The 27,667-nt window shown below is 49.0% G+C and overlaps 1 protein-coding gene across 1 annotated transcript; it reads left to right on the forward strand.

Annotated features, from left to right (window-relative positions):
• Nucleotides 1–351: 351 nt before the first annotated feature.
• On the forward strand, nt 352–26,425 carry P4HA3 (prolyl 4-hydroxylase subunit alpha 3). Its single transcript, XM_078863149.1, has 13 exons — nt 352–789; nt 4,289–4,458; nt 8,966–9,174; nt 10,942–11,094; nt 13,436–13,487; nt 14,565–14,728; nt 16,494–16,670; nt 19,386–19,450; nt 21,069–21,228; nt 21,968–22,030; nt 22,667–22,735; nt 23,841–23,937; nt 25,905–26,425. The coding sequence occupies exons 1-13, from the start codon at nt 578–580 to the stop codon at nt 25,973–25,975; spliced, it is 1,662 nt and encodes a 553-aa protein (XP_078719275.1). The 5' UTR covers nt 352–577; the 3' UTR covers nt 25,976–26,425.
• The last annotated feature ends 1,242 nt before the right edge of the window (nt 26,426–27,667 follow it).

Below are 27,667 nucleotides of genomic sequence, written 5' to 3' on the forward strand. Positions count from 1 at the left end.
TCGTGTCACCCCACCCCCCTCCTCCCCCTCCGGCCACGGAGTCATTTATCCAACCCCCACTCTCCCACCCATCCCCCCTGCCACTTGCACCACCGCTGCACGTGCATCAGAAGAGGCTCTGCCGCACAACTGCTGCGCGTGAAACTTTATGAGAGGTAGTCGGCACGCAGCGCCAGCAAATGCACTGAGCAGCAAGCGGATCGAGGCTAACTCCCACTCCCCTTTGCGAACAGTCGTCCAAGTCCACCGGGAGACTCGAAGATTCTCATCGTCCTCCTCCTTCACCTCTTTCTCCCCGGGATTTCACCTCTTCCGTGCGCTCATCCTCTTTGCGTTCCTTTGCGTCTCGGCTTCATCTTCAGCCACACCAGCGCCCTTCCTTCTGCTCCTCTTTTCTCCCACCTCTCATCCCTCCTTTCTACTAATCCTCCTCCTCCTCGCGACTCTGTGCTCCCACGCTTCATCTCCAGCCACTCCCCCTGCTCCTTTCGGCGAGGCGCGTCCGCAGCTCCCTGCGCGTCCGACCCTGCTGACTGCTGCCTCGACCACCGTCGACTGTGGTGGTGGTGGTGATGATATGGCGGTGGTTGTGACGACGACGATGGCGATGTTGGGGGCGATGGTGATGTGCGGCGCTAGCGTCCGATCGGTTGGGTCATCTGCGCAGGGATCGGATATGTTCACCGCGCTGTCTGACCTCCAAGCGGCCGTGTCCAGCGAGAAGAGACTGGTGCAGAAACTGGGGGAGTACCTGTCCCTGGAGGAGACTCGGCTCGAGCACCTGCGCAGGTGAGTCGCCTCGTCGGGTTCCCCTCGCCCCATCTCGTCAAACCGACTCCCCTCCACCGTCTGCTCTGAATAATTGTTACTACCGAATGCGCGTTCTTTACTCGGGATGCGCGTGTCTCGCTGTTGTCCGCCGGGGATGATGTTACGTTGAGACGCCGTATTATAATATATCCACATTGTACGTGCGGTGTCAATCCACTGCTGAATGAAGGCCCCCTCATTCCACGCCCCTCCCCCCCCGGTGTCCTGTCAGCCAAATCGATTGTTTGACCATACTTCACCACGCTGGTCGGTGACCAAACCGTATATGAATGGCGTAAGACGATAGATTGCCTTCATGTAGTTATGTATTGCTCACGGCTGCTGCTGCTGATGATGATTCTGGTGATGAACTCTAACGCAGAGGTGCATGCTTCTTCCGGATGTGGTGACCGGGCGGTGTGGTGTTGGCCGGTGCCACTGGGAAACGGAGTTCGATTCCCAATCATGGCGAACATCGGCAGAGATTGAGTTAGACCTCAGCCGCTTAACCAACCCGCATTGACCAGCGGGGTGAAGTATATTCGTTGGTTCTTTCGGCAAAGTCACGTAGATAGAAGGAAATAATAAAAATAAAGTGAATAAAAATAATAAAAATAATACTGTAGCCTGGTTCTTAATCGGAGTGAGTGTACTGGCAGTTTATAACGTAGACTGTAGCCTGAAAAAAAAACAAATAAAACAAAAACGCCACCTGTTTCACACAGCCTCTGTGGCCGTCATGGCTTCGGGAATGCCTTCATCCAGCAGTTGATTCACAAATGTCCGTTTCGTTTTGTTCCTCTTTTTCTTCAAATTAATGTGAATTTCAGCGCTCGCAAAGGTCAGGTTAAAAACAATACCGTATATACGAATGATGAATTGTTTTAAGAACTTACCCAGGCAGTGGGAGCAAGGGAGAGAGTGTGTGATTAGAGACGGGCGGGTTGGTACGGGGGTAATGGATTTACACCCCGTGGTAGCAGGGGGCAGAGGATCTCTGGCTGTTAATAGACACAGCAGACGTCGTGCAGGTTTAAATGCATGTGTGGGGGCAGAGCGGTGGTCCAGTGGTTAGCGCACTGCGCTATGAACCCGGCCATATGAGCACCGTACGGCCGTTCAATTCCCGGCCACGACTAACATCAGCGATATGTGAACGGGTCCCGAGGCCCGTCCCTTCTCCAACCCCGCATGGGCCGGCGTGGGGAAGAATGGTCAAACAACCCCCAGCAACGAGGGGGGGGGGGGTTGCCTTCATCCAGCAGTGGATTGACAAAGGGGTGTAATGCTGTTTACCAGAAAAAATGAACATGCAATTCAGTGCTCGCAAAGGTCAGGCTGAAGGCAAAAATTAAGTAAATCCAAAATCGATTTTATGAAATTAACGTGGGCCTTAAAAATCGCTACCAGTCCACGAACTGATGCATTGATAATTAGCGTCTGAGAAATTGCCGGGCGACTCAATGAGTCGGAGCACCAAGTGGGCACCACTGCTGAGATCATGAATTCGAATCTGGGTTTCGGCCGGATTCTCAAGATGCGGCGAGTTGATGGGGCTGGTCACGAATGGTTTGTCACGAAGCTCGCGACGACAAGAGAATTGCGTGCTGATATCTAACGAACGCTCTTTGAAAGGCATTTACATAACAGAGGCGAGCTTGTGTATAAAGTGAGCTACTAAATCTTTATTTGAAGCTTTCGTTACTTCAGTAGCCTATACTCTTTGGTTCTTTCGGTTAAGTCACGTGGATAGAAAATTAATAGATCACGACGATTTGATCGCAACGCAAGCAACCGTCATCAGGTGAAGCAAACACTGCTGACGTAGCACCTATTAGTTTTCTATATACGTGACTTCACCGAAAGAACCAAAGCGTTTGGGCGACTGAAGTAACGCTCCTCGACACAGGTCGATTCACAGCCGGCTGTGAATTATAAACGGAAACGCAACTGTCTCGTGATGACGTCTGTGGCACCACTTGCATATAATGTGATACACTTTAGCATTTGAGAGACCTGCACGCCTTGATTATGTTGAACAAAAGTTTGTGTCTAAGTTGTTCATGCTTTCTTTACACTTGAGCCACGGTCAAGATATAGCTTTTGGAAATTCCACACTGCCATGGCAGGGGCCAGTCCTGACCGCTCTTGACTTGACGTGCGGTTAAGTGCCCTATTCTGGTCCATATATTGTTAAATACTCACAAAGGAGTAGCAGCCTTTGCGCATAAGCATGTGGCAATCCATCGACAGAAAATTTGATTTATTAACGAACACCTAGATGGAGGTGGCCGGGTTACTTAGAGGTCAGCTTTGAGTTGGCACTGCTGATATTTTTGCTTCAAATCCAAGTGACTTGATGGTCAGGCCAGGAGCTTAATGGTGCTAAATTTGAATGGAAAACATTACCCTCCCTGGCTGAGTGAGAGGGACATTGCTGCAGCCTACTGTGTGGACCAGAGTTCACTCGAATTAATTTCAGAGTTTAGCTCGGCGGAATCTGATTCCGTCCGCCATTCTCTCTAACGCGAAGAGCTGCACTGTTCTGTGAGCGATATGGATGGATTCTCTGTCTCATTACGTGATGCATATTTGCAAAATCGGGATAAAATTGTTGAAAAATAAAATAATAAATAGAAAAAGGTGGACCTGGGAAACATGCTATCCATTTCCCGCTGGATTAACATGCCACTTTGCCGAATTTAGTGGTAGCTGCTCCACTTGATGTCAGCAATTTTGTTGTTGTCGTTGTGTGGAAACACTGGGCTGGCTCTACCATATACACATGCACTTTCCTGCCCACCATTGCCCTCGGGTTCGGAGGTCCACGAGTGTGCGAGTCCGGCCACAGTTGCCCAGAGAGCGTGAGAAACGCGTTAAGTGCTTGATACTTAATTATGTCTCTGCAACCACAGGCTGAAAAAGAGGAGTGATCGATGAGCCCCGTGATAAGTGTCCCCAGGAGCCATGAGCACATTCTCCACTCGAGTCGAAGCAAGAGCCACAGCTTCAATTGTAGCCCCAGGCAGGCCTCTGTGCAGCAAGTCAATGGTCTCAGACCTGGTCACTGTACAACCCGCACCCCCACCACCCCCCCCCCCCATAACATCCAATTTGAGTTTTCACTTCATGCCATCAACAGCACATTAGCGGAGTTCCACACTGAGAGTCCGGAAGGTAGGAAAGTCCACGATTGAACGTTGAAAAAAACAACCACACGGGCAATTTCTTCGCGAGAAAAGGGACGATGGCTGGTGGTTGAAACTAACAGCAGAGTGGCAGACAATGGAGGACACCTGCTCGAGAGGACGCCCACCGTGGAGATGGAGGTACGAAATTGGATCGCGTGCTGTAACCTGGACGGATCCTCCAGTTGCGGGACTGGTGGGGGAGGCGGGGAGGGGGGAATGGCGACGGCTTGGGGGGGGGGGCGGCCTTCATCTAGCAGTGGATCAATGATGGCTTCCTCCTCTCCCAGGTTCCTGAACAAAGTGCAGCGGGCGCACGAGCGGGCTTACAACGCGCGGGTCGCGGGCACGGAGGGCGCGGTGCCCACCAACCCACTCGACGCCTTCGGCCTCATCAAGCGCCTGCACCTGGAGTGGGCACGGGTGGCGCACAGCCCGGCAGCGGACGACAACATGCGCGGTGCGTGCGCGCGTGTTCGTGTGTGTATCACAACGGCGTGTGCGCGCGTGTATGTGCGCGTCTGCCTAAGTGGCACAGTAGGGGGGCACAGCTGGTGCATCTGCCAGTCATCTCGGTCAGCCAACCCATGGCATCTGGCTCTGTCCCGAGAGCTCCTGCCAGCGAGCCTTCGACACGACGTGGCCTCAAAGTGCACCTGGCCTGGCACAGGCGCCGTGGTGATGTCACCGTCACTTAGTGGCGAATGGTGGGTGTTGGTATTGGCCTAAGTGGTGGGGAGCGGCAGTGTAGCAGTTAGTTCCTTGCGCTATGAACCCACTCATGGCCAATATCAGTTACGATGATCAGAACTGGTCCTGGGCCTCCCCTAGGTTGACTCGGCCTCAAATGAGTACCTGGTGCCGTGTGTAAACATCGCCAGTGGGGAGACAAAGGCGGCCGGGCGTGGTGCTGGCCACCCACCCCCTCGTGCGTCGTGCCTGCCCTCATAGGTCCTCGCTAACAGAACTTGCCCCAACAGTCTGTTACAAGCTTTATGGGGGATCTTTGTCTTTTTTTGTGTGTGCGCGTCTGCATAAGTGGTGCAAGCGCATGGTTACGATTTCGCACGGTGCGAAAGAAGTTCAACATACATATATAAATATCATTGGTAGCTGCACCTGATCTGGGAGGACCAGTGGGTCATGTTTCAATGTTACGCAGCCCTTTGTCAATCCACGGCTTGATGATGGCTTTCCTACACCGTGATGGTCATGCCGGTAGTTTGACCATACTTCACCACGGTGGTCTATGTGGGTTGAAGGGGGTTTAGTTCGGGACCAATGCAGATACCACTCCGCCACTGTTAGCCAAAGGCCAGGATTCGAACTGGGACGACAGCATTCAACGTGCGGTGTGATAACCACTGCACCGCCACAGTAAATACAACCTTTTCATTAACACCCGATCCAGTGGTGTGGTGAACATCAGCACGTGGAGAGACAGAGGTGGCTCGGGTGTGTGTGTGATGATAGAAATGGCTCAGAAGGAGCTCCTTGAGTGTCGTGGTCACTTTCATCGCTGCTCGCTAGCTACAGCACATTTGTCACACACGCCTTGTATGGCTCCATGCGGGATCCGAGTTTATTTATTTTGAGACACCTAAACCAGCCAACACATATTCTCGTGTCCCCATATACCGCTCATGCCCATGGGCAGATGAGATTTACCTGTTGTTAACCATAATAATGATGCATTTGATTTATATCGCGCTCTTCCCACGCTCAAAACACTGAACGGTAAAAAGTATTCAAGGTTATATATACTAGAATAGAACTATTACATGACAAAAAAAACACAATGGCTTTTGTATAAAACATAACCATATCCAGTCTTGACAACTCAAAGGGCACGCAACCATTGATATAAACCGTATGCAGGCTATAGAATTCTGCTGTTGTGCTCTGAATGTTCGCCATCATTTTAGTTTGAAGAAAACTATAAAACGATATTTATTTATTTTAACAAGGTAAGGCCTCACTTAGCTATACAGACTTTTTTTCAGAAGCGACCTGGCTATCACAAATGATCGCTCGACGAAGTTTCTTATCATGCGGAAATGTATAGCAGCCAAATACTCTAAACGCGTGTTTGTAAATGTGGAGGGTCAAACCGGAAGACCTGGAGAAAAATCCGCGCGACCACGGGGAGAGAGAGACACGCAAACTCCAAATATACAGCAGCAGGCTTTAGGGTTCGGATCGAACCCACGACCTCCTGTATACCAAACGAGGTAGTTAACATCTCACCACCGTAACGCCCCCTGTGTTATTACCGTCAACATCTGGGAACCCAGCGGCATTTGTTTAGTGCTCCGAACGCTGACAAAGCCTGAAGTGATGATGCCTCTTCTCACCCTAATCAAAAGCTGCTGGAAAACACATGCTTATGGACTTGGGGAAGTAGATTATATATATTGTTTTACGTGGACAAACGTTCGTACTATTATGTGCAAATGTGTGGATCTAGTATGCAACGTATCATTGCTGTTTACTAACCGTGCAGAGCATGCGGTGCTTTGTACTTAAACGCGTGCGTGTAAGGTGAGCACGTGTATTCCATGCCGCAATTCCGTTGAAGCGAGCGAAACGCCTCGAGCAGTCAAAATGCGCTCGCGCACATCTCTCAGAGGCGTTTCCAGCTGCGTGCCCACGCGTTTGTTTCGGCGGCGATGTCCGACCTTTTGCTTCGCATGCTTAAGAAGCTACGGGCGCGAAACGTCGGACGCCGTGCCGAACAAAACCCGGTGGCGCACCTGCAAAACGCAACCCGGAGATCCTGTGCGGCACAATCGCGAAATCCCAGTGCGGTAGTATCACACCTATATTTAGAACGCATTTTTTCAGTGACAGTTCAGAATAACGCCCTAAATCAGACGGAGTGCTCGGGAAATGTGAGGGGGTGGGGGGGTCTAATCCACCGGGGGCATTTCGCGGTGCGTGCCATAACCCCCAGTCAAGAAACCCTTAGCGTTCACTGCTTTAGTAAGAAAATAAGCGGCACGTTTGCACTCGCTTCCACAGCACGAGCAAAGCGCCTTCCTTTGACTTGCATTGGCGAGGGAAACGGCCGCCGTTATTTAAAGGCAAATCCGTGAGAAGGGGGAAAAACGCCTCCACCTCGGCCACGGAGCGACGCGATCGGCCCGCACGTGTTGCAGGTGCCAGGTGGATTGACGCCTCGTGGGGCTCTTGAAGGATGGAAATGGCCCTGGGGTGGGGGTGGGGGGAGGGGGGGCTGAGACCTTCACGCAGCAGTGGATTGACTTTCGATGGTAGTGTCAGAAAAACACGTTTAACAAGAAGAACTAAAAGTGTAAATCCTAGCATGGCCATATAAGGCACTTTCCCCCTCTTAACGCAATTCTGGCAGCTTCCCGCGACGCACACGTTTTTTTGATTCTCGGTTGGCCTCCGACGACTTTCCTCTGTGCGCGGGCATTCGGCATCGACCGGGCGGCCCGCTTGGGCACGGCTTGCACAGCCTGGCAGGCGCAGAGCTGTCGCATCCCGAGTTCGGAATTCCACCCACCTGCGTCGTGTTATATCTACATACTGATAGGATATCGAGATAAATCAAGCGGTCTCGCATACGGAACAATCCTGGGCGCAGCTGCTTGCGAGCTTCGAATCGGACGTGGTTTTTGTCCCACGCACTCGAGTTCACGCGAAGCGGTGTGCCTGTTCTCCCACACATCACACATACCTATTCCACACGCGCCTGGATGCCTTCGTTTCCCCAGTGACCACGCAGCATCGGGGACTCATTTTGAGGTTTTAGTTAACCTATGGGGAGCCCAGATCAAGGCCCCAATGCCATTTGGCACTGCCACTCTTTGCCTCGTCCAGAAATCAACCCGGGTCACTGGAATAATAGTGCCGTGTGGAAACCACTACATCATTCGCCTGCGCGCACACACACACACGTATCACACGAAGCATGCACGCACACGCTGGTGTTGTACACCCAGGGCCACATACCAAGTGCGTACAAAAGTCTTTCGGTCGTTCCATTCTACATACAGTGCTAATACAAAAAAATCAACCATTAGATGTTGCCATAGACACCGCGATATACACAGATTGCACGCAGGCGCCCGTCTTTAGTTACACGCACTCACACTTTCACGGCTCGCAGCGGCGGTTAAGCGGCAATGCGGGACCCTTTTTTCAACAGCCCTGTGTAATATCAGGCATGGCCATAACATAATAAACCAACTCCAAATGTGCGTTTCAATTTTAAACACTGGCCCGCGGTTCCCCCATTGCGCTCCACTCCTCGAGTCTTCCCGGGTCTGGCTTCCCCTCGGCTGACCCTACCCCACCGGCTTCTCGGAGATAGAGAACCCCGTGGGGTGGAGGAGGGAGGAAGAGGAGGAAGCCGAGGGGGCGACACACGAGCCTTGCGGCTGCGTCAGATCGACCGTTGCTGTCAAGACTTGGGGGATAGGGAGTGCGCGGGGGAGGAGGGGGGGGGGAGTGGGGGGTCAGGGGGGGGGGCATGGAAGACCCCTAGGAGGTGAACTCGTTTGAGGGCTTTGCCCGCAGGGACCTCGAGGGTTGGCGCCGTAGGGAAGATGCTTGCTGCCCGCTGCGCTGGCGACTTAAATCGCCCCTGAGACAACTCTGCAGCGTGGCCCTGCTTAAACGATGGGAGGCATACGAAACCTCATTTTCAAATAAACTTTCATCGAATGTTCAACGCTTAAACAGTGTGATGCATGCATTATGCTCTAGCTCTCACCCCCTATGTATAACAGGAAAAGATGCGACACCCAACGCTTAATTGTTCATGAGCAGGGGGTTTGTGCAATCAGCAGGTGAGGAGGCTAAAGCCAACTCAACACAGCAGGGGCTGCATTTTTTCAGTGAACCTTACCCGGTAAAATAAAAATGATTAAGTTTATAATTGAATGGTCCTCTCCCTGGTGCCACCCCCCCCCGACCCACCACGCATCCCGTCTCTCCAGTGCTGGAGGAGGCCTACGCGGAGGGCCCCATGCCAGGCGCGGTGGACCTGGAGGGCGCTGCGCGGGCCCTGATGCGCGCCCAGGACGTGTACGCGCTGGACACGCGGGCCCTCGCCGCCGGGCGCTTCCGCAGCCAGGCCGCGAGCCTGGCGCTCGGGGCCACGGTGGCCGCCAGACTCTCCGCCGACGACTGCTTTCACCTTGGCAAGGTGCGCCGCGAGAGGTCCGCGATGGATCACGGCGGCTGTTAGCCCGCCCGTTGAAGACCTATGGGCTGCCCCCTGAACATTAACAATAATTTGTTATTCATTCTGGTGCAGATTCATTCTTACACGTTGAAACGAATTTTTTTGTTTTTTACCAGGTCAGATCCACTTGAGCTGTGTAGCTCTTTTTCAGAAGCGACCTGGCCACAAATCAGAGCTCAACGAAGTGGCTTATCACGTGGAAATTTACAGCAGCCAAATACTGTCTAAACGCACGTTTTTAAATGTGGAGGGAAAAACCGGAGGACCCGGAGAAAAATCCACGCGACCGCGGGGAGAACATGCACACTCCACATATACAGTCAGGATCATGATCGAACTCACGACCTCCTGTATGCCAGGCGAGGCAGTTAACATCTCGTCACTGCTTTAATAATATGTTCGGATGCAAGGTCAAGTGATTTCCTTTCTCAAATGAGCATTGCAGCAGTGATATTCGCCCGTTTGCAGACCCTGACCCAGTGGTCAAAATTCCACATTCCTATGGCTGGGGAGAGCCTATCCCACAAAAAAACACTATTCTATGGGTATTTCGGTAAAGCCACGTAGATATAAAAATAATAAAAATATCACGACGTTTCGATCGCAACACAAGCAGTCGTCTTCAGGTGATGACGATTGCTGAAACGTCGTCATAATTTTATTATTTTTCTATCTACGTGGCTTTACCGAAAGACCCAAAGAATATGAATACCTGCAGTCACGAAAGCTTTAAGTCAAGATTTAACCACCGTTGACTTATCCACAAAGTGGGTACGTATTTATTTTATTGACCCCGGGGGGATGATGTGTCGGAGTCAACCCTCAACCAGGATTTGAACTCTCAACCTTTCGATTGCGAGCCGCTTGCTCAACCGCTGAGCCATTTGGCCCGCGTCACCCCAGCGTGGAACAACTCACCTGCTCCTCTATCAGAGTGGAGTGAGAAGCCACTGATTTACACATTTATCTGCACAATCCACTGCTGGACGAGTGGCCACTGCTGTATGTATAAGAATCTGATAAATATCACTCGAGTGCGGCTCTCTGGAGCTCCCTCTAGTGGAGGCCTTTCCGCCAGCAGTGCCGTGAGCACGCAATTGCACGACCGCACCTTTAGCTCCACCTTTCATTGCTTTGCATCGCCATTGTGACCCAGGTCTCCCTTTTACTAGAGACTCTTATTCTCATTGTAGCTCTTGGATGCTTTTGAATAATGAACATCTATCTGTCTTTACACCATTGGAACCTCATTTGCCAGTAAAAAATTATGATAATTGATTTTTTACCCTTCTATCTGGCAACAAAACTGACACATTTTTTTACAAGGAGTCATGTTTGCATAGACCACAATACCTGCAGCCATAATGCAAACAAAAAACATAACTCTGATAATATATGCACTGTCCTTGAAGTTGACGACATCTGGTCCAACCCATGTGAAACTAGGCTCTAAGGAAAGCTGTCTCGGGTGTGGACCAATCAACTTCAAGGACAGTGCATATATTATCAGAGTTATGTTTTTTGTTTGCATTATGGCTGCAGGTATTGTGGTCTATGCAAACATGACTCCTCGTAAAAAAGGTGTTAGTTTTGTTGCCAGATAGAACGGTAAAAAAACAATTATCATCTATCTGTCTTACATGCAACATCGGTTGAAGCGATTCACTTACAGCGATTGTTGAGCCGGTGTTGCCACTCGCCCGCCCGTCTGCCCACGCTCCTTCCCAGGTGGCGTACGAGGAGGGCGACTGGTACCACTCGCTGCCCTGGCTGGAGCTGTCGGCGCTGGGTTTCAGGGCGCGACGCGGCTCGCCCCGGCGCCTGGAGGACCACGCCAGCATGGTGGACGCGCTGGACCACCTGGCGTTCACGCACTTCAAGGCACGCACTTCCCCCCCCCCAGCGCCCCCACCCCCCCCCCGCCCACCACCTCCCGCCCACTACCTCCCCCAACACCCTCCGCCACTCATTTATAAAAAAAAAAATTTACAATTTTTTTTTACCATATCAATCCCATGGCTCTTTGCCTTGCCCGTTGAAAACCTATTGGCTGCCTTGAACATTAGCGTAATTCATCATTCATTATGATTCTAACAATTTTTACAAATTTCGATTTAAAGCTTTCGTGACTGCAGGGATTCATCTTCTTGGTTCTTTTGGTAAAGTCACGTAGAAGGGAAGTAATAAAATAAAAAAAATAAAACATAATAAAAGGTTATTTTATTATTTTATTATGTTTTATTTTTATTATTTTATTACTTCCCTTCTACGTGACTTTACCGAAAGAACCAAGAAGATGATTTTTTACAAATTTTATTTTATCAGGTAAGGGGCCCACTGAGCTAGAAGTGACCTGGCCACAAATGACAGCTCCACAAAGTGGCTCATCACGTGGAAATTTAAAGCAGCCAAATACTCTAAACGCATGATTCTAAATGTGGAGGGAGAAACCGGAGGAACTGCAGAGAAAAATGTATGCGACCACGGGGAGAGAGACATACAAACTCCAGATATAGAGCACCAGGGTCAGGATGGAACTGACGACCTCCTGCATACCTGTGGTGAACATGCAAACGAAAACATGCTCTGGTAATGTATGCATTGTCTTTATGGCCGAGTGTTAGAACGCCAAAGGGCGAACGGCACAAAGACAATGCAGTATCAGGGCATTTATAGCTCGGAGTGAGCACCTACAATATAGTGAAAATTTAATTTATTATTTTATCTTTAGACGTGACTTAACCGAAAGAACCAAATAATAATTCCTGCAGTCACGAAAGTTCTAAAATTAAGATTGAACTATGATAATTGGTTCTTTACCCTTCTATCTGGCAACAAAACTGACACCTTTTGTTGCCAGATAGAAGGGTAAAGAACCAATTATCATATTTTTACTGGCAAATGAGGTTCCCATAGTGAAGATTGAACCACTTCTACGGGGAAGTTTTAAGCGTATCTTTTTTCTCTCTCTCTCTGGCGACTTGTTTTCTCTGCCTGTGTCCTCTTTAGAATGTTCACACTCAAATTCTAACTTAGCAATCTTTGAAATACGTAATCAACCAGGCTATGCGTTAATTGTGTGTTGACCGACCCTCTGTGTTGTATTACATTACATTTCGATATTTTGCTAGGTTATTTAATTTTAGTGTGTCTTTCTCCTGATTTTCAGGCTTGCTTGCCGTGTAATCGTTCTTGCAGCACCAATTGATATGCTAATTTTTTCTCTAACCCCCCTCCCTCTCTCTGCCTCCGCCCCCCCCCTCTGTCTATTTAAGGCCACCCCACAGAGACGATCACCCCTCTCTGTTACCTGTGTTGCTCTCGCTATGTATCTTGGTAATATCTGTCTGCTAATATGTCTGTCTATAGTTTTCTGGTTATATTTTATGTCGCTATTTCATTATACCTTATGATGATTGCTTGTGTTGCAATCGAAACGTCGTATTCTATTATTTAATTTAATTTATTATTTTATCTTTAGACGTGACTTAACCGAAAGAACCAAATAATTATTCCTGCAGTCACGAAAGTTCTAAAATTAAGATAGTGAAACCTATTATATTATATTTTGATACTGGAAAGAAAGTGCCATGTTGACAGTTTCCTGTTTTCAAAGTGGAGGACTGTTCTATGAAATTATGCAGGCGCCTAACATTGTGACAAAGAGCTTCATCGCTCATCGGATTCGTCCAGTACAAATATTCGGATTCTGGATTTGAAGTTTTCGTGACTGCAAGGATTCATACTCTTTGTTTTTTTCCGGTAAAGTCACGTAGGTAATTTTTTCAATAAATAAAATAAAATAGAATGCTAACGACTAAAATAAAATTAAATCACGACGTTTCGGGCGCAACACAAGCGTCCTTCTTCAGGTGGGGACAACGAAGCGTAAGCACAACAGCTTAAGTGTTGTTTTCATTCTATTTTATGTTATTTATTGAAAATTTTACCTACGTGACTTTACCGAAAAAAAAGTGCTGCGGGATGAAAGCGTGTATTAAATTTGTTTTACCATGAGCGAGCAAAATGCAGCCATACTGAGGTGTTGAAGGACAATTTCCGTACTCCCTGGTTGACCCTAAATGATACGGGTAATATTAAAATGAACACGAGTTTGTGCCTGTGCATTTTACTTAATTCAAGCTCAATTCAAACTCCAATTCCAGTTGGGATTCGCTGTAAACTTTATTTCGCTAACACGGTGATATATATTTTTATGCAGATTGGAAATATCCAGAAAGCCATGAACCTTTCAGCAGAGCTGCTTTCATATGGTAAGCAACTTAGATTCATTTGTACTTAAGTTAACGTTTATTCCATGAATGTATTCCACAAACAAGTATTAAACTAAAATATTACTAAACGAATTAACACAAGATAATGAATTTTCAAATCGAGAAAGTGTCCTGTTCGTAGCCAGCGATTCTTAGCACACCCCCTGTTCTGCTCCTTCACCATCCTGACCGACGTCAGGGTTTGTGGATCCGTAGTGGATGGGAACTGGGAGCCATGATGTAGGTTATCGTATATGGTGGGGGGAGGGGGTTTGACCATACTTCACCATGCCGGTCAGCGTGGGTTGACGATGGGAGCACATTTTGCCTCGCTTCTCGCCGAGTACCTGACTGGTTTGGGTGCCCCTATCCAGTGATGTTAACTACCTCGCCTGGTATACAGGATGGTCGTGGGTTCGATCCTGACCCTGACGCCTGCTGTATATTTAGAGTTTGCGTGTTCTCCCCGTGGTCACGTGGATTTTTCTCCGGGTCCTCCGGTATTTCCCTTCGCATTTAGAAACACGCGTTTAGAGTATTTGGCTGCTAGAAATGTCCACATGATAAGCCACTTCATTGAGCTGTCATTTATTGGCCAGGTCGCTTCTGAAATAAACTCCGTAAAAAAAAGTTTTTAAAAAACAACGGTTTTATTAACAACTTCGTTTAACTCGCGGTCGAGCAGTAAGTCAATGGCGCCTGAGACACGCGGCGCCTGCTTTTTGCGCGAAACGATTCCACAGTTTAAGGACCACGGCGTTTTTGACCTACACAAATATATATAAATAATACGGTGTCCATACAAAATGTAAATTGCTTAAAAGTAGCGAATCAATTGTTTAATTGATACAGGCATGCAATGTCACCGGATCTGAGTACGTGTGCAAAATGTGGAATTGATTGGACAACGGGAAGTGGACGAAATTTTGATTACAAGATTTGACCCGGACAAACAGAGGAATCAAGTTCAGTAAAATCTATGAAAAAAAACGCTTAAAAAAAGAGTCATTTTGCTCAGTGGGTGCCTTACCTGCTAAATAAAAAACTTGTTTATTTTTTGTGTTCGCTCACCCACAGAGCCGGCACACCAGAGGGTTCTGAAGAACTTGCAGAAGTACGTGAAGATGCTGGGCAGTGCGGGCGAGCAGGAGGTCGCCCCCTCGCCGGTCGGCCGTCCGCGCAGCACTCACCCTCGCACGCGGGATGCCTACGAGTACCTGTGCCGCACGCACGGCAACCAGGTGACAGAGACACACGTGCAGCCAACCTTCGCTCACGCGGGAGGTCGCCCGCTCGCCTCGACTGCCGCCCACACTCTGGAACTCTCTTCCCATAGCCGTCTGCGCTGTAGACCTCCCTGGGCCCTCGTCAAGTCTAGGCCGAAGGCCTTCCTTCCCATGATTTGCTGTCTCCCTTGCCCTATGGATAAACTCTCTCCATAAAATCAATATGCCCCCACCCCACTGGTTTCTATAGATTGTCTTGAGATGCGGTCACATTTAGGTGCTACAGAAATCCGTGTTGTATTTCTCCGTGTGGATTGTCGAGGCAAGTGCTGGGAGTGAGCACTTATGAAGGCCACCACCACCACGACCACCAGCACTCGGCCCCATTTTTTTTTGTTCTCCCCAGTGCTGGCTAGTGTTGGCACCAGGTGCCGATGCAAGGCTGAGTCGACCTGAAGAACTCGTTCAGATTTCACTCGGGCCGCCTGACGTTGGCAGCCGTGGCGTGGAAATCACAACAATGACGTTAGCCGTGGCAGGGCGTGAAATCCACGTGGCCGGCATTGCGGCACAGTGTCGCTAACCGCCGCGCCACTGCGCCCCCTCAATCACACGAGCACACACTCGCACACGGAGGACCCCCTAATTTAGTCTCACAGAGCGTAGGGTCAAGTGGTGTTGAGGAGCACCGATTAAAGCTGGCATATGGCACACAAGTGTGTGGTATAACCAGGACTGCGTCTGGCTGTCTTAACCCCCCCCCCTCCCCATTGCTTTTCAAATGCCACACTAGGAATTGAGTGAAGAATGGTTTTACCTGGGGGAGGTCCAGGACAGACACTCACACGTCCGTTCACACACACGAGGCAACGACCCCCCCCCCACCCCGTATGGCCGTACAGCTGCTGGGGCAAGTGCCGTTAACGAGCACCTATTGAAGCTGGAACTGTGCAGGAGGAGGTTATACTCTTAGGTTTTTTCGGTAAAGTCACGTAGGTAAAAAATAAAAATTAATAAAAGTAATAATATAAATAAAATAATAAATCACGACGTTTCGGAGGCAACACAAGTCTCCGTCATCAGGTGGGACCGTCACAGCTAGATTTACTGTATCAAGTGATTATTTTATTTCTATTATTACTTTTATTAATTTTAATTTTATTTTTTACCTACGTGACTTTACCGAAAAAAACCTAAGAGTATGAAAGCTTCTAGAATCAGGAGGAGGTTGTATGGAGAGCAGCACGCTCGTATGCCTCTGTCTGCCACTTGCTCACGCTCATGTTTACACAAAGAACTGGCTATTTGTCGTGCAGTAAACTAACCACTACACCGCCAGTCCCCCTCACACAACAAAGACACAGACACTCTGTGCAGCCATAACAGACTGTTGGGGCAAGTGCTGTTTGGGAGAACCTATGAAGGCCGGCACGGCACACAAAGGGGTGGGTGACGAACACCACGCTAGGCCACCTTTGACCCCCGAGTGGTGATATTTACACATCGCGCTAGGTGCTCGTTTGAGGCTGAGTCGACCTAGGGGAGGCCCAGGACGGGTTCATATACTCGTCACTGGTGTTGGCCATGAGCAGGAATCGAACCCGGGCCACCGGGTTCGTAGCCCAGCGAGCTAACCGCTACACCGCACACAACATACACGCCACCAAAACACAATGGCAAGGGTTCCTTCGTTAGTCTTTTTGTTGTTGTCATATAACACCGCCAGCGGCGTACAATAGGCGCTCGCAAACCGTGCGTTTCTTTTTCCCTCCGCACGCAGCGCTACGCGTACCGCGACCCGCGGCTCGGCTGCTCCTACGAGGACAACGGGAGCCCCCTGCTGCGCCTGCAGCCGGTGAAGCAGGAGCTGCTGAGCCTGCGGCCCCGCGTCCTCCTGTTCCACGACTTCGTGCACGACCACGAGACGGAGCGCATCAAGCAGCTCGCCGCTCCCATGGTGAGCCGCGTCCACCCCACGATGCCCGGGGGTTGGGGGGGCGGGGCGGGTGGCGACAGAGCGGTCAGGGTTCTGCGAGTGCCTCGAGTGTTCCCCGCGTGAAAGTCTGATTAAATGTTTTTATTTTACGGTTTAATCCATCAGCCAATTGGGCCTAAGCGTAATCACGCAGATTACATGGTCACGCCCGTCTTGTGCACGGAGACAGACGTCTGCCCCTTTTTGCTTTAAACTTAAAGTAAACACACACACACGCGCGCGCACTTGAGTTGGCAGTGCAGTAAAGTCCACTGTTCTCACCATGTGTTTTGGGATAGTGCAGTGCGTAGGTTCGCGCAGGATGCCTTGCCAAGCAACACGTGCGCGCAACCCCATAACGCGCCGCAGAGCTAAACACGGCACAGCAACGAAAGCCAACGCAGTAGTCAAAGCCATTGTTTTACTGTACTTCTATGCTTCCATGGCTATGCTCCCCGCCTTAATCTAAGTTGTCTTGTGGTTGTTGTTGTTGTTTGACTTGCATCTCACTGGGATTTTTGCACACAGCGTTGGTGTACGGTGTTTTTTCTGCAATATTTTGCTGTCTTTTCTTGGATTTTCTGTTTGCACTTAGTCACATATTCACTTTAAGATGTTTTTTATTCATGTTTTTGTTTTTTGTTTGTTGCAGTTGCACCCGATTCAAGAGCCGAATGGCTCACAGGGCTATACCTAATCAATGAACTTGAACTTGAATCAGCAATAGCAAAGTATGGTCAAATATCTCCCATGACCAGCGCAGGCATAGGAAGTGGCCCTTATCCAGCGGTGGATTGAAAACAGGGCCTCTCAATTATTATTATTGTAGTAATAATAATATCTTCTGGCAACTTGCTATGTGCTCACGTCTACATAAGTTTGCCACTCCAGGCTTTTTCAGCTGCCAAATGTTTTTAAAGACAGGAACAGCGAAGAACACGCAGGCCCAAATTTCGATTTAAAGCTTTCGTGACTGCAGGGATTCATCTTCTTGGTTCTTTCGGTAAAGTCACGTAGAAGCGAAATAATAAAATAATAAAATAAACATAATAAAATAATTCTCACGACGTTTCGGCCACAACGCAAGCAGCCATCCTGCTTGCGTTGTGGCCGAAACGTCGTGAGAATTATTTTATTAGCAGCCATCCTGCTAGCGTTGTGGCCGAAACGTCGTGAGAATTATTTTATTATGTTTATTTTATTATTTTATTATTTCCCTTCTACGTGACTTTACCGAAAGAACCAAGAAGATGAACACGCAGGCCCCTTGAGAATGATGGCGATTACGATAAAACTGAGCATTGATATGATTGTTTGTCTCTGGGCTGTGAAATATGGCACCCGATAGCTGTAGCCACGAAGCTTTAGTATCTCGGTGGGCTCTTCATTTGTTTGCATCATAAACTTTGCCTATTGGGAGGATGCGCTCCAGTTGGAAACGCGGATTATTAACGCCGGATTTTATTGCACCGAGAAGCATGGCAATTCGATTTTAAATGTTTTCACCCGAATTACCAACGCTGACTGAGCAATAAAAGAAATGCTAATGTGGAAAAACAGATGCCCAAAGCCAGAGCTGGGACTAACAAAGATGAGCTTTGTTGTCTCTCGTTACTTACAGTTTACGATTTAGAAAATATAATTTCCCATCCCGTCGGGGTGTGTTTGCAAGTGTGGGTGGGTGAGTGGAGAAGTGTCGAGGATTCGACAGTTGGGATGCGTGATAAACAGGGCGTTGTAATTATCCGTGTGTTGTTGGGCATGATGTCCCACGTTTTTCTCCACGTGCTTGAAGAATGTCACAGCACTTGGAGCAAAACGTCGGACTTGGCACCAAACACCGCGCGGTAAAACCCGGAAATGCATCGGGGAGTTGTGCGGCACAACCGTGAAAACCTACGCAGTAAAATTTCAAAATTCTAGATTTGAAGCTTTTGTGACTGCAAGGATTCATATTCTTGGGTTTTTTCGGTAAAGTCACGTAGGTAAAAAGTTAAAACTAAAATTAATAAAAGTAAAATAAAAATCACGACGTTTCGGAGGCAACACAAGCTTCCGTCTTCAGGTGGAACCGTCACAAGTAATGATACAGCTATCGTGCTGTGACGGTATCAAGTAATGATACAGCTATCGTGCTGTGACGGTTCCACCTGAAGACGGAAGCTTGTGTTGACTCCGAAACGTCGTGATTTTTTATTTTACTTTCATTAATTTGAGTTTTAATTTTTTACCTACGTGACTTGACCGAAAAAACCCAAGAATATACATTTCAAAATATCTCCACTCCAGGTGTGGCCAAATAAGTGTAACTTAAGACGGATTGGCCACGTCTCTAATTGACCACAAATTGAAAAAGCAAGCCTTCTCTCTCCAATTACCCCCCACTGCTTCCACCTGCTTGACACATGGGGCTCACAAACCCCATTAGCAGATAATTCCACTGCAAACCACCGCAGCCATCCCCCACCCATCCCTCCTCGCACCGGACACCAGAAATGCCACTGAAGACACCACATCCGCCCCCTAATTGCTTCATTGTTTCTCCGTTTCCTCCTGGAGCGTTTTGAGGTTTGAGTGCAATTACGGAGGCATGGGAACGGCGTGTAACCCAGCGACTTGATGGAACGTTTTAAGAGGTGCCGGTAGCCCGTGACGATGCAGGCTTAACGACGTGTTCCCCTAATTAACCTTGTGCAGTTGCAGAGGTCAGTCGTCGCATCCAGCGGACAGCAGACGACAGTGTCGTACAGAATCAGCAAGAGGTAAGGACGTACGAGCAGTGCATTGTGACGAAGATCGGTGCGGCCCCGCTTTGGAAGCCGGAGGTGTCCTCCGAGCGAATGGTTCTGGCCGATTGCTGGTTACGTTTTGGAAAGCATCCTTGAAGTTCACCCTCCACTTCATCGCGGATGTGTTTGCACGTATGGGTGTTGAACTTCTTTCGCACCGTACGTAGGCAACCGCGCTAATCGGAGATGCGGGGGAAGGACAACAAACTAAACACAACAAGCGGTTCTAAAGAACGTGCCTAGCTCCGGTGGCTTTATAATATTCGAAGGAAGGAACACTCCAGACGGCCGCAGAAGCGCATCTGAAAGCGGGCGATGCAGTGACTGTCTTTGTTTGATGGATAATGGAGTTCTGCTGCCATATAATTCTGTTAATTCTACACAACTACTGGCTACTGACTCAAGTTTTTGAGCTGCCTGTTTGCGCACTACTCTGCAATTAAAGGTCATCGTAACAGTCAGCATCTTTGTCACCTTGTTAAAGTGGACTCATAAATATTATGAATATTGTGCCAGTCTCTTAGCCGTATCTAAACATGTTAGGGGTGTCCTGATACCCGCGGAACCCACAGTAGTGTGAGTTAGGGAAAATAATGTGGTTTTTATTTTAGGTTCCCATGAAAACTAATTTGAAGAAGTTTGCTTTATTCGTGAGCAGCTGAGTTTGTAAACAAGTGTGATAATAAGTTTGTTTCCAAAGTAACTTTTAAATGAATAAAATCAACACGCCAAGAAAACATTGGACCAAACGTCTTCTTTGCATGCCAGATGGGAAAAAAACATGGCTTCATGAAATTGATTATCAGTCTCAGCTGTGCTGTGAGATGTTTTTTAAAATCTAAAATAGAAATTCACCACGGTATCATTCTTACGAGAAAACTTCATATAAACAATCGTGCATCGTCATCACCAGCAAAACAAAAACAACAAAACCCATGAAATCTGTTTTATCTGCAAAGAAAATCCAACCACATTGAAAGTTAAATGAATGAAACGGCTATGGCCAGCAAAGCAAGTTGGTTTGGCAGTTTTGGTAGAAACGTTTCCCCTGTCCTTGAACATTGCGATGCTCCCTCAAGTCAGCCGCAGATTTCCGCGGTCAACGTGCTCAGCCACTCGGCCATTTTGCCTCGAGTTCAGAGGTCAGTTCCCCTCCCGTAGCCGCCGAGCCATTTCCGCAGGGAATTGCAGGGTATGGCGCCCGCTTCCAGCTGGGTATTAAAGACGAAACATACGTCGATTATGCGTGGCATTGTTGTAAACGTAGATTGAAAACTCGTTTCTTTGGAGTTGCTTTTTGTGTTTAGTTTGTTGTCCTTGCCCCCGCACCTCCGATTAGCACGGTTGTTTACATACGGTGCGAAAGAAGTTCCACATACATGCACGTACACGTACGTATGTATGGCCATCGACTTAACGTCGGACACGAAGCCCGAACAAAACGTGGCGCAAACCCAAAATAACATCGGAGAGCTATTGGGAGAAAAAAAAAGCTAACAAAATAAAAACAAAAATCAACGCCCCGAATCGATGAGACGGTGCATCCAATTCACGCGTGCCGGTTCTCGCGGTGCCGCGCGGCTCGACGCAGCGCGTGGCTCAAGCAGGAGCAAGACGCCGTCATCTGGCATCTCGACCGGAGGGTGGCGGCCATCACGGGGCTGGACACGGGCCCCATGCACGCGGAGCAGCTGCAGGTGTCCAACTACGGCATCGCCGGGCACTACGAGCCGCACTACGACCACGCCACCGTGAGCCAGACCACCGTCCACATTCGTCCACCGGCACGGCTAGCATTGCCCCAACAGGCGCGACCGGAATCGCCGCCGTTCAGCTTTGCTCGCTTGCAAAGTGACTGCAGTAAAAAAAAAACCGTGGCTCACTGTGGGGGGGATTTTAGGGTAATCGCTGCAGTAAATTGTCTACGGCAACGCATTGATTGTGAGCGGCTATGGCAACTTGGTGCAGCAATGGCAAAGGGTTGGGACCGAGTCCTGGCTAGGCACCGTGCAGTGCGCTTACCACGCTACGTTTGCTCACCCCTTTGCTTTAAATGGACAGTACCTGAATGGAGGAGACACTTTATGATGATCTCCTTTGATGGGCCCAGGGCTGGCAGCTTTGCAGATTTTCACTGCCTTGCAACACCCATACACGAGGAGCCTTCCTGTCTACAAATGCTGATGAATATGGATGGACTCCATCTGCGGTTTCGTTTACTGTGCCAACTCCCGCAATGGCTCGCTGCATGAAACAAATTAACGACGAGTCTTAAAAGTTTCTTAACAAAAAATTAACACACACTTGTGTTGGTCGCCTTGAGCACTTGACATTTTTGTTGAATTCTTGAGATTTTTTTCGCTCAAGATTTTTTTGTCTGGACCAGTTGCGCTGTGAATGACTAGCTGGCACTTTGAAATAATTGACACGTAAAAGCGAGCGCGTGTACCTTTTTTTTCCTTTCTCCACGAATGCATTTCTTTTACGCAGTCTGAAAACAGCTCCTTGTATCGCATGCCAGCTGGGAATCGAGTGGCCTCCATCTTAATTTACGTGAGTTACACAACCTTTGTTTCATACTTTAACTTCTCAAGATCACAGGGTTGGCCCTGGTATTTCGTAAAACTCTTTTCACGTAAAAACCATCGTAAAACTAAAAGAGAGAGGCATGCACTTGCATTTTTACGTGGATTATTCGGGCTTTTATGAGCAAAGATATTTGGCCAGATTCACTTCGGGAAGGAATTGCCCCAAAAAGCACATTGCATCGTCGGATTTTACGCCGATTTTTGGTGGCAGAGGTGCCTGAGCATTTTCAGCAAAAAAAAAATGCTTACAGAAAGGAACGCAGGGACAACGTCACGAATCCGACTCGCCGGGGACTGACACGCAGGTGGATTATGTGAAAAATGTCTCGGAGTGAACATCGATGGAAAAGTGACGGTTACGTCATTTCCAAAATACCGCACCTGGGCTTAGCCGCTTAATTTGTTCTGGCGGACATGACGTGACGTTCAAATATATACGGAGATGTGACGCTGTGCTGTATTCGCCAGCGCTTGAATCTGACCCATTGTATCGCACAGGAATGACACAATCTGTCGTTTCGGGCACTTCACCATGTTCATGAATCCTCTGTACAATCGATGACAGATCGTTCTACGTCTCCGTTTGCTTCTCGCCACGCAGCTCAGCTCCGTGGAGGTGGGTGGCTCCACGGCATTCATTTACAAAAACTTCAGCGTTCCAGTCATTAAGGTAACATTAAGTGTTATGGAAGGCACGGCACATGAATTCATATATTTTTTTCCCCCCGCTTCTGATGTTCGTTAAAAGTACGACAAGTAATGATTAAACAGCACAGAGAGATGGTAAAGGTGCAGCCCTGCAACTGCTTTCTCACGCCACTCTGGCGAAAGGGGCCCCACGAGAATGGGTTCTATGGAGAGCCGCTCCTGAGGGCATTTTGGTCTACTCTTCCATGCTGATGTCTTGGAATAGTCTTCTTGGTTCTTTCGGTAAAGTCACGTAGAAGGGAAATAATAAAATAATAAAAATAAAACATAATAAACAGCTGTCTTTCCGACAGCCCTGTTCTTCACCTGAGGACGGCTGCTTGCGTTGTGGCCGAAACGTCGTGAGAATTGTATTTAATTATGTTTTATTATTTTATTATTTCCCTTCTACGTGACTTTACCGAAAGAACCAAGAAGATGAATCCCTGCAGTCACGAAAGCTTTAAATCGAAATAAAAAGTCTTGGAATAGGTCGAGGGTACCCACACTTTACCCCACCGCATGATGATTGACTCCTGGGGTGACAGATGCTGGGAGGATTTAAGGCGCCTGCCCCGATTGTTTCATCTGTCGCCGCAGCAGCATAAATATCTTGTCAAAATATACCAACCTACGTATCTAATAATAATAATAAAATGTGTACAAACTGATCCAGCCAACTTCCTCCGAGGCATGCAATAACACATCAATTAAATTCCTCAAGATATCAATAATTGGATCGAATCATGACGCTGCATCAATTCATTGAATTGTAAAGAGGACAAATCAATACATGCCCACGATCCCTTTTATTGTCTAACAACGTCCCAACTCTCACGTCGTTTTTTTGTACTTCACACAGACGCTTAGAAGCGGCAGGTGGCAAACCATTGTTTTTCCCGTGCAGTATTTTGATAAGTACCCTTGTGTGAGCGGTCAAATGTAAAACAGCAAGGGCTCCCATTCCGTTTGCCGCATTACTTCTACCCACCCCTTACCCCACCCCCTCCACCCCCACCCCCCTTACCCCCACCCCACCCCCCCAACGGATTCTCCGCACCCATTTCCCCCGGACGTGCTTGGAGCAGAATGCCGCCGTGTTTTGGTGGAACCTGAAGCGCAGCGGGGAGGCAGACGGGGACACGCTGCACGCCGGCTGCCCCGTGCTGGTCGGCAACAAGTGGGGTACGTGCTGGAGGTTGCATTCTCACCAAGCTGCACAGAGCTGCAAATGAAGGGGGGGCACGGCTGCCCCGTGCCATGTGAAGCTCCCGTCGCAGGGAAGTTTAACAGCGCTGAGAGGCGGCTGCCAGGTGACTCACTAATCAGAGTGCTGAGCTGGCACCGCTGAGGCCAGCTCAAAAAGCAGATTTCAGTCACATGTAATGATAGTGGGCTGGTGGTCTCGGTCTGATCACCAATGACTGCAACTAAAAATTGGCGCGTTAACCACTTAATTTGGCTACATTTGAGCTCTGAGAATTAAAACAAAATATTAGTTTGACTGTCATGGAAGTGCTGCCCCCTACTGTCTGGATTTCAGAGGTTAGCTCTGTGGTGGCTGCTTCCGTGGGCTGCTTTCGAACACAATGGGTTGCACTGTTCAGCAAGAGACCTGAATGGATCCTTTGCCTCACGGTGAAATGCTCGTTGTGCAAGTGGCACAACATTGGGGACGCATTAAAAGCTTAGCGTTGACCTTTCAACTCCAGCCCCCCCACACCTCCACCATGGGACAAGGCTTCCATTTGTTTTGACTCGTCACCAGATGCACCAAGTGTAGACATGGCATGTGCATGGAGACACGGAGCAGATGTGCAAAGGTAGACCAATGAGGGGTTTGGTAGAACTGGAATTTGGAAAGCCATTTTAGTTTGTTTATCTATAATTATGTTTACGAGGTGGCCGCGTGCCTCGGGGCTGAGGCCATTCCCAGAAAACTGAGCCAGCACTGCCGAGTTTTTGGGCTTAAACCTGGGCAGCTACCCATGTGTGATGAGTTGATAGTGTCAGCCTCCTGACCTACGACTGCAAACCTCCCCGCCCCCCTCCCCTCCATCATATTGAATGTGATTTTGTGCTTATCTCACCATGTGCTCGCAGAATTAAACATGAGATAGATTTGAATGGAACACTCTCGATAGGGGCATGCGAAAAAATGTGTACCCTTGGCGTCAAAAAAGGGCCTGGTCTGTGGGACTTCAGAAGGAGCCCCGCTGATGCACTGCTCGCTGCAAAAGTTTCCGAATGAAAATTTCTTACACACATCTCACAATGCCAATAGAAACATTGAGAAAAAAAAAAAGCTCATTCTAACTCGTGAGCTTGAACAGTGCTTTGACGTTGGTGTTCAGTCGGATTGCAGTTTGCGAGAGTCGTGTAATTAATCTTGTTCAAAATGTAAAGATGCAGCCTTGCAATTACTCCATTGGAGAGAGAGCTCTACAGAGCCACTGTAGAGGGTATGTTGGCCTACTCATCCACGCTGGCTAAACATATTGTGAAAGAGGTGGGTGTACCTACGTTACACGTGGCCTGCCTATTCACTGACTGTGATGTACCTGTTTAGACCGCTGGGTGGACAGCAGAGGCGGGAGAATTTATTGAACCCACTCCTTCAATCGCCACGCCGCGTTGATTCCAAGTCCAGTGTGCTAACAATTCCACCACAGCAGCAGAGTCTTGTTTAGAGCAAGTGTGTGTGTGTTTATGGAGGGGGAGCGGTAGCGTAGTGGTTCGCGTGCTGCGCTACGAACTAGGCGACCCGGGATCGATTCCCGCTCGTGGCCAACATCAGTGTCAAATATCTGAACCGGTCCTGGGCCTCCCCTAGGCAGACTCGGCCTCAAATGAGTACCTGGTGCGGTGTGCAAATATCGCCACTGGGACAAAGGCGGCCGAGCTTGGTGCTGGCCACCCACCCCCTCGTGTGCTGTGGCGGCCTCCATAGGTGGTACTCGCTCACAGCACTTGCTCCAACGCTGTTACGGGCCATACGGGGGAACGTTTGTCTTTATATGTATATAGCATGTAGGAAGACACACGTACACACGTACACACACGTACACACATACACACGTACGTATGTTGAACTTTTTTTCGCACCGCACGTCGCCAACCGTGCTAATCGGAGGTGTCTCGTCTCTCTGCAGTTGCAAACAAGTGGGTGCGCGCCTTTGGGCAGGAGTTCTGTCGCCCGTGCAGTCTCGACCCTCGCGAGTAACGACGGCGCGGCGAGGACGATCGACGCAGCCTCTGCGAAACCTCATGGGCGACATTCCCCCATCCCCCACCCTCCCCCTCCTCACCCCGCCGCCCTCACCCCCACCCCCCAACAACTTCAACCTGACAACGATCCACCGTGCGAAACGCTATTTAATAATTTATTCGACAAATGTTAAAGAGTGTTATTTTATTTGAAGAGCACAAAAGCAGGAGCGCACGCACGCACGCGCACTCGCTCGCTCACGCGCGCACGGATCGACGAGTCTCGCTGTGCGGCAGGACAAGCGGAATCGGCCTCTGGGCGAGCGAGCGCTCGAGTGCAGGCGGCGTTGAAAGACTGCATTTTTTGGCAGCGGAATGAACGCGGGGCTTGGAAAATTTCCGAACACGTGCTGGCGAGAACCGCCTGACCCGCTCTCCGGATACTTCCTGCACAGGGAAAAACAACAACAACAACAACGTGGAATGACAACAACAATAACAACAACGATACACCAACAACAACACAAAGCATCATCGTCAATCATCATCACAATCAGCCATGATCAAATCCGCTGCTGGATGAAGCCCTCCTCAAGTCGTCGCCATCTCGCAAGCAAGAAGGCCTCCCCACGGTTCTGCGATGCGGCAACTGCACGCGAACCGATTTCATCGCTCCATCTCCCCCGGTGGACGTTCCATCGGAGGCGCCGCGTACCCTTGGCAGCCACCTGCATTGCCGTTCGTTGACCGTCAGCTCCATCTCCCCCGGTGGACGTTCCATCGGAGGCGCCGCGTACCCTTGGCAGCCACCCGCATTGCCGTTCGTTGACCGTCAGCCGTGATCCCTTTCCGGAAACGTGTCGTGCCCGTGCCCCATTTTTTTTGTTACTGTTTGAAACAAAACAATACAAATAATAAGCAACAAAAGCCGATCGTTAAGATGGTGCAATTAATCGCGCCGTTCACACTCGTGGGGAAATGACTCAGAAAAGTGAACGGCGTAGTGCGTGTGAGATAAAGTTCTCGAGTCTTGAAGGGGAGCGGAGTGTCACTTGCCGGGGCAAGACGTACAAGTCGGCTTTAACGACCTCGCATGACAACGCATCGCACGCTCTCCACTGGGCCCTGCGGAGTAAAGAAAGAAAACACTTTAAAAGTCAACGCTGGCGCCTTGGGTGAAAACAAAAAGGGCAATAATACAGTCCCATTACTACGTCGTGACTGCAAGTCATCCTCAAACGATCACAATGCCTGGTTTTTGAAAGCAAAGCCATTCTGTGGGAGATTAGTCACACAAATTGCACATGTGCTTCCTGTATGTGGGGTTTTATTGCCATGGCTCTTGTCCTCACTTGAAAAAAAGCCCTACTGTATTTGCATGAAGAAATAATATATGTCTCTAGAAAAAAACGAGTGCGATTGTCATTTAGTAATGTTTATCAACCCCTTTTGCAATCCACTGCTGGATGAAGGCCTCCCCTAATTGCCATATTGGTAATGAATGGGGGTTGTGTTTGACCATATTTACTACATCGATCAGTATGGGTTTTTGAAGGGGGAGCCCAGTACTGATTCTGATATCACTCGCCACTGATATTAGCAGTGGACTGGCTTCGAACTTGGGTCACCTGGTTCATAGCGCAGTGCGTGAACCACTGCACCACCGATCCACTCCCCCGTTGTTTGACCTACCGATACAGGACATCTG

The sequence above is a fragment of the Lampetra fluviatilis genome, chromosome 15, assembly GCF_964198595.1.
Source record: "Lampetra fluviatilis chromosome 15, kcLamFluv1.1, whole genome shotgun sequence".
Lineage (NCBI taxonomy): Eukaryota > Metazoa > Chordata > Hyperoartia > Petromyzontiformes > Petromyzontidae > Lampetra > Lampetra fluviatilis.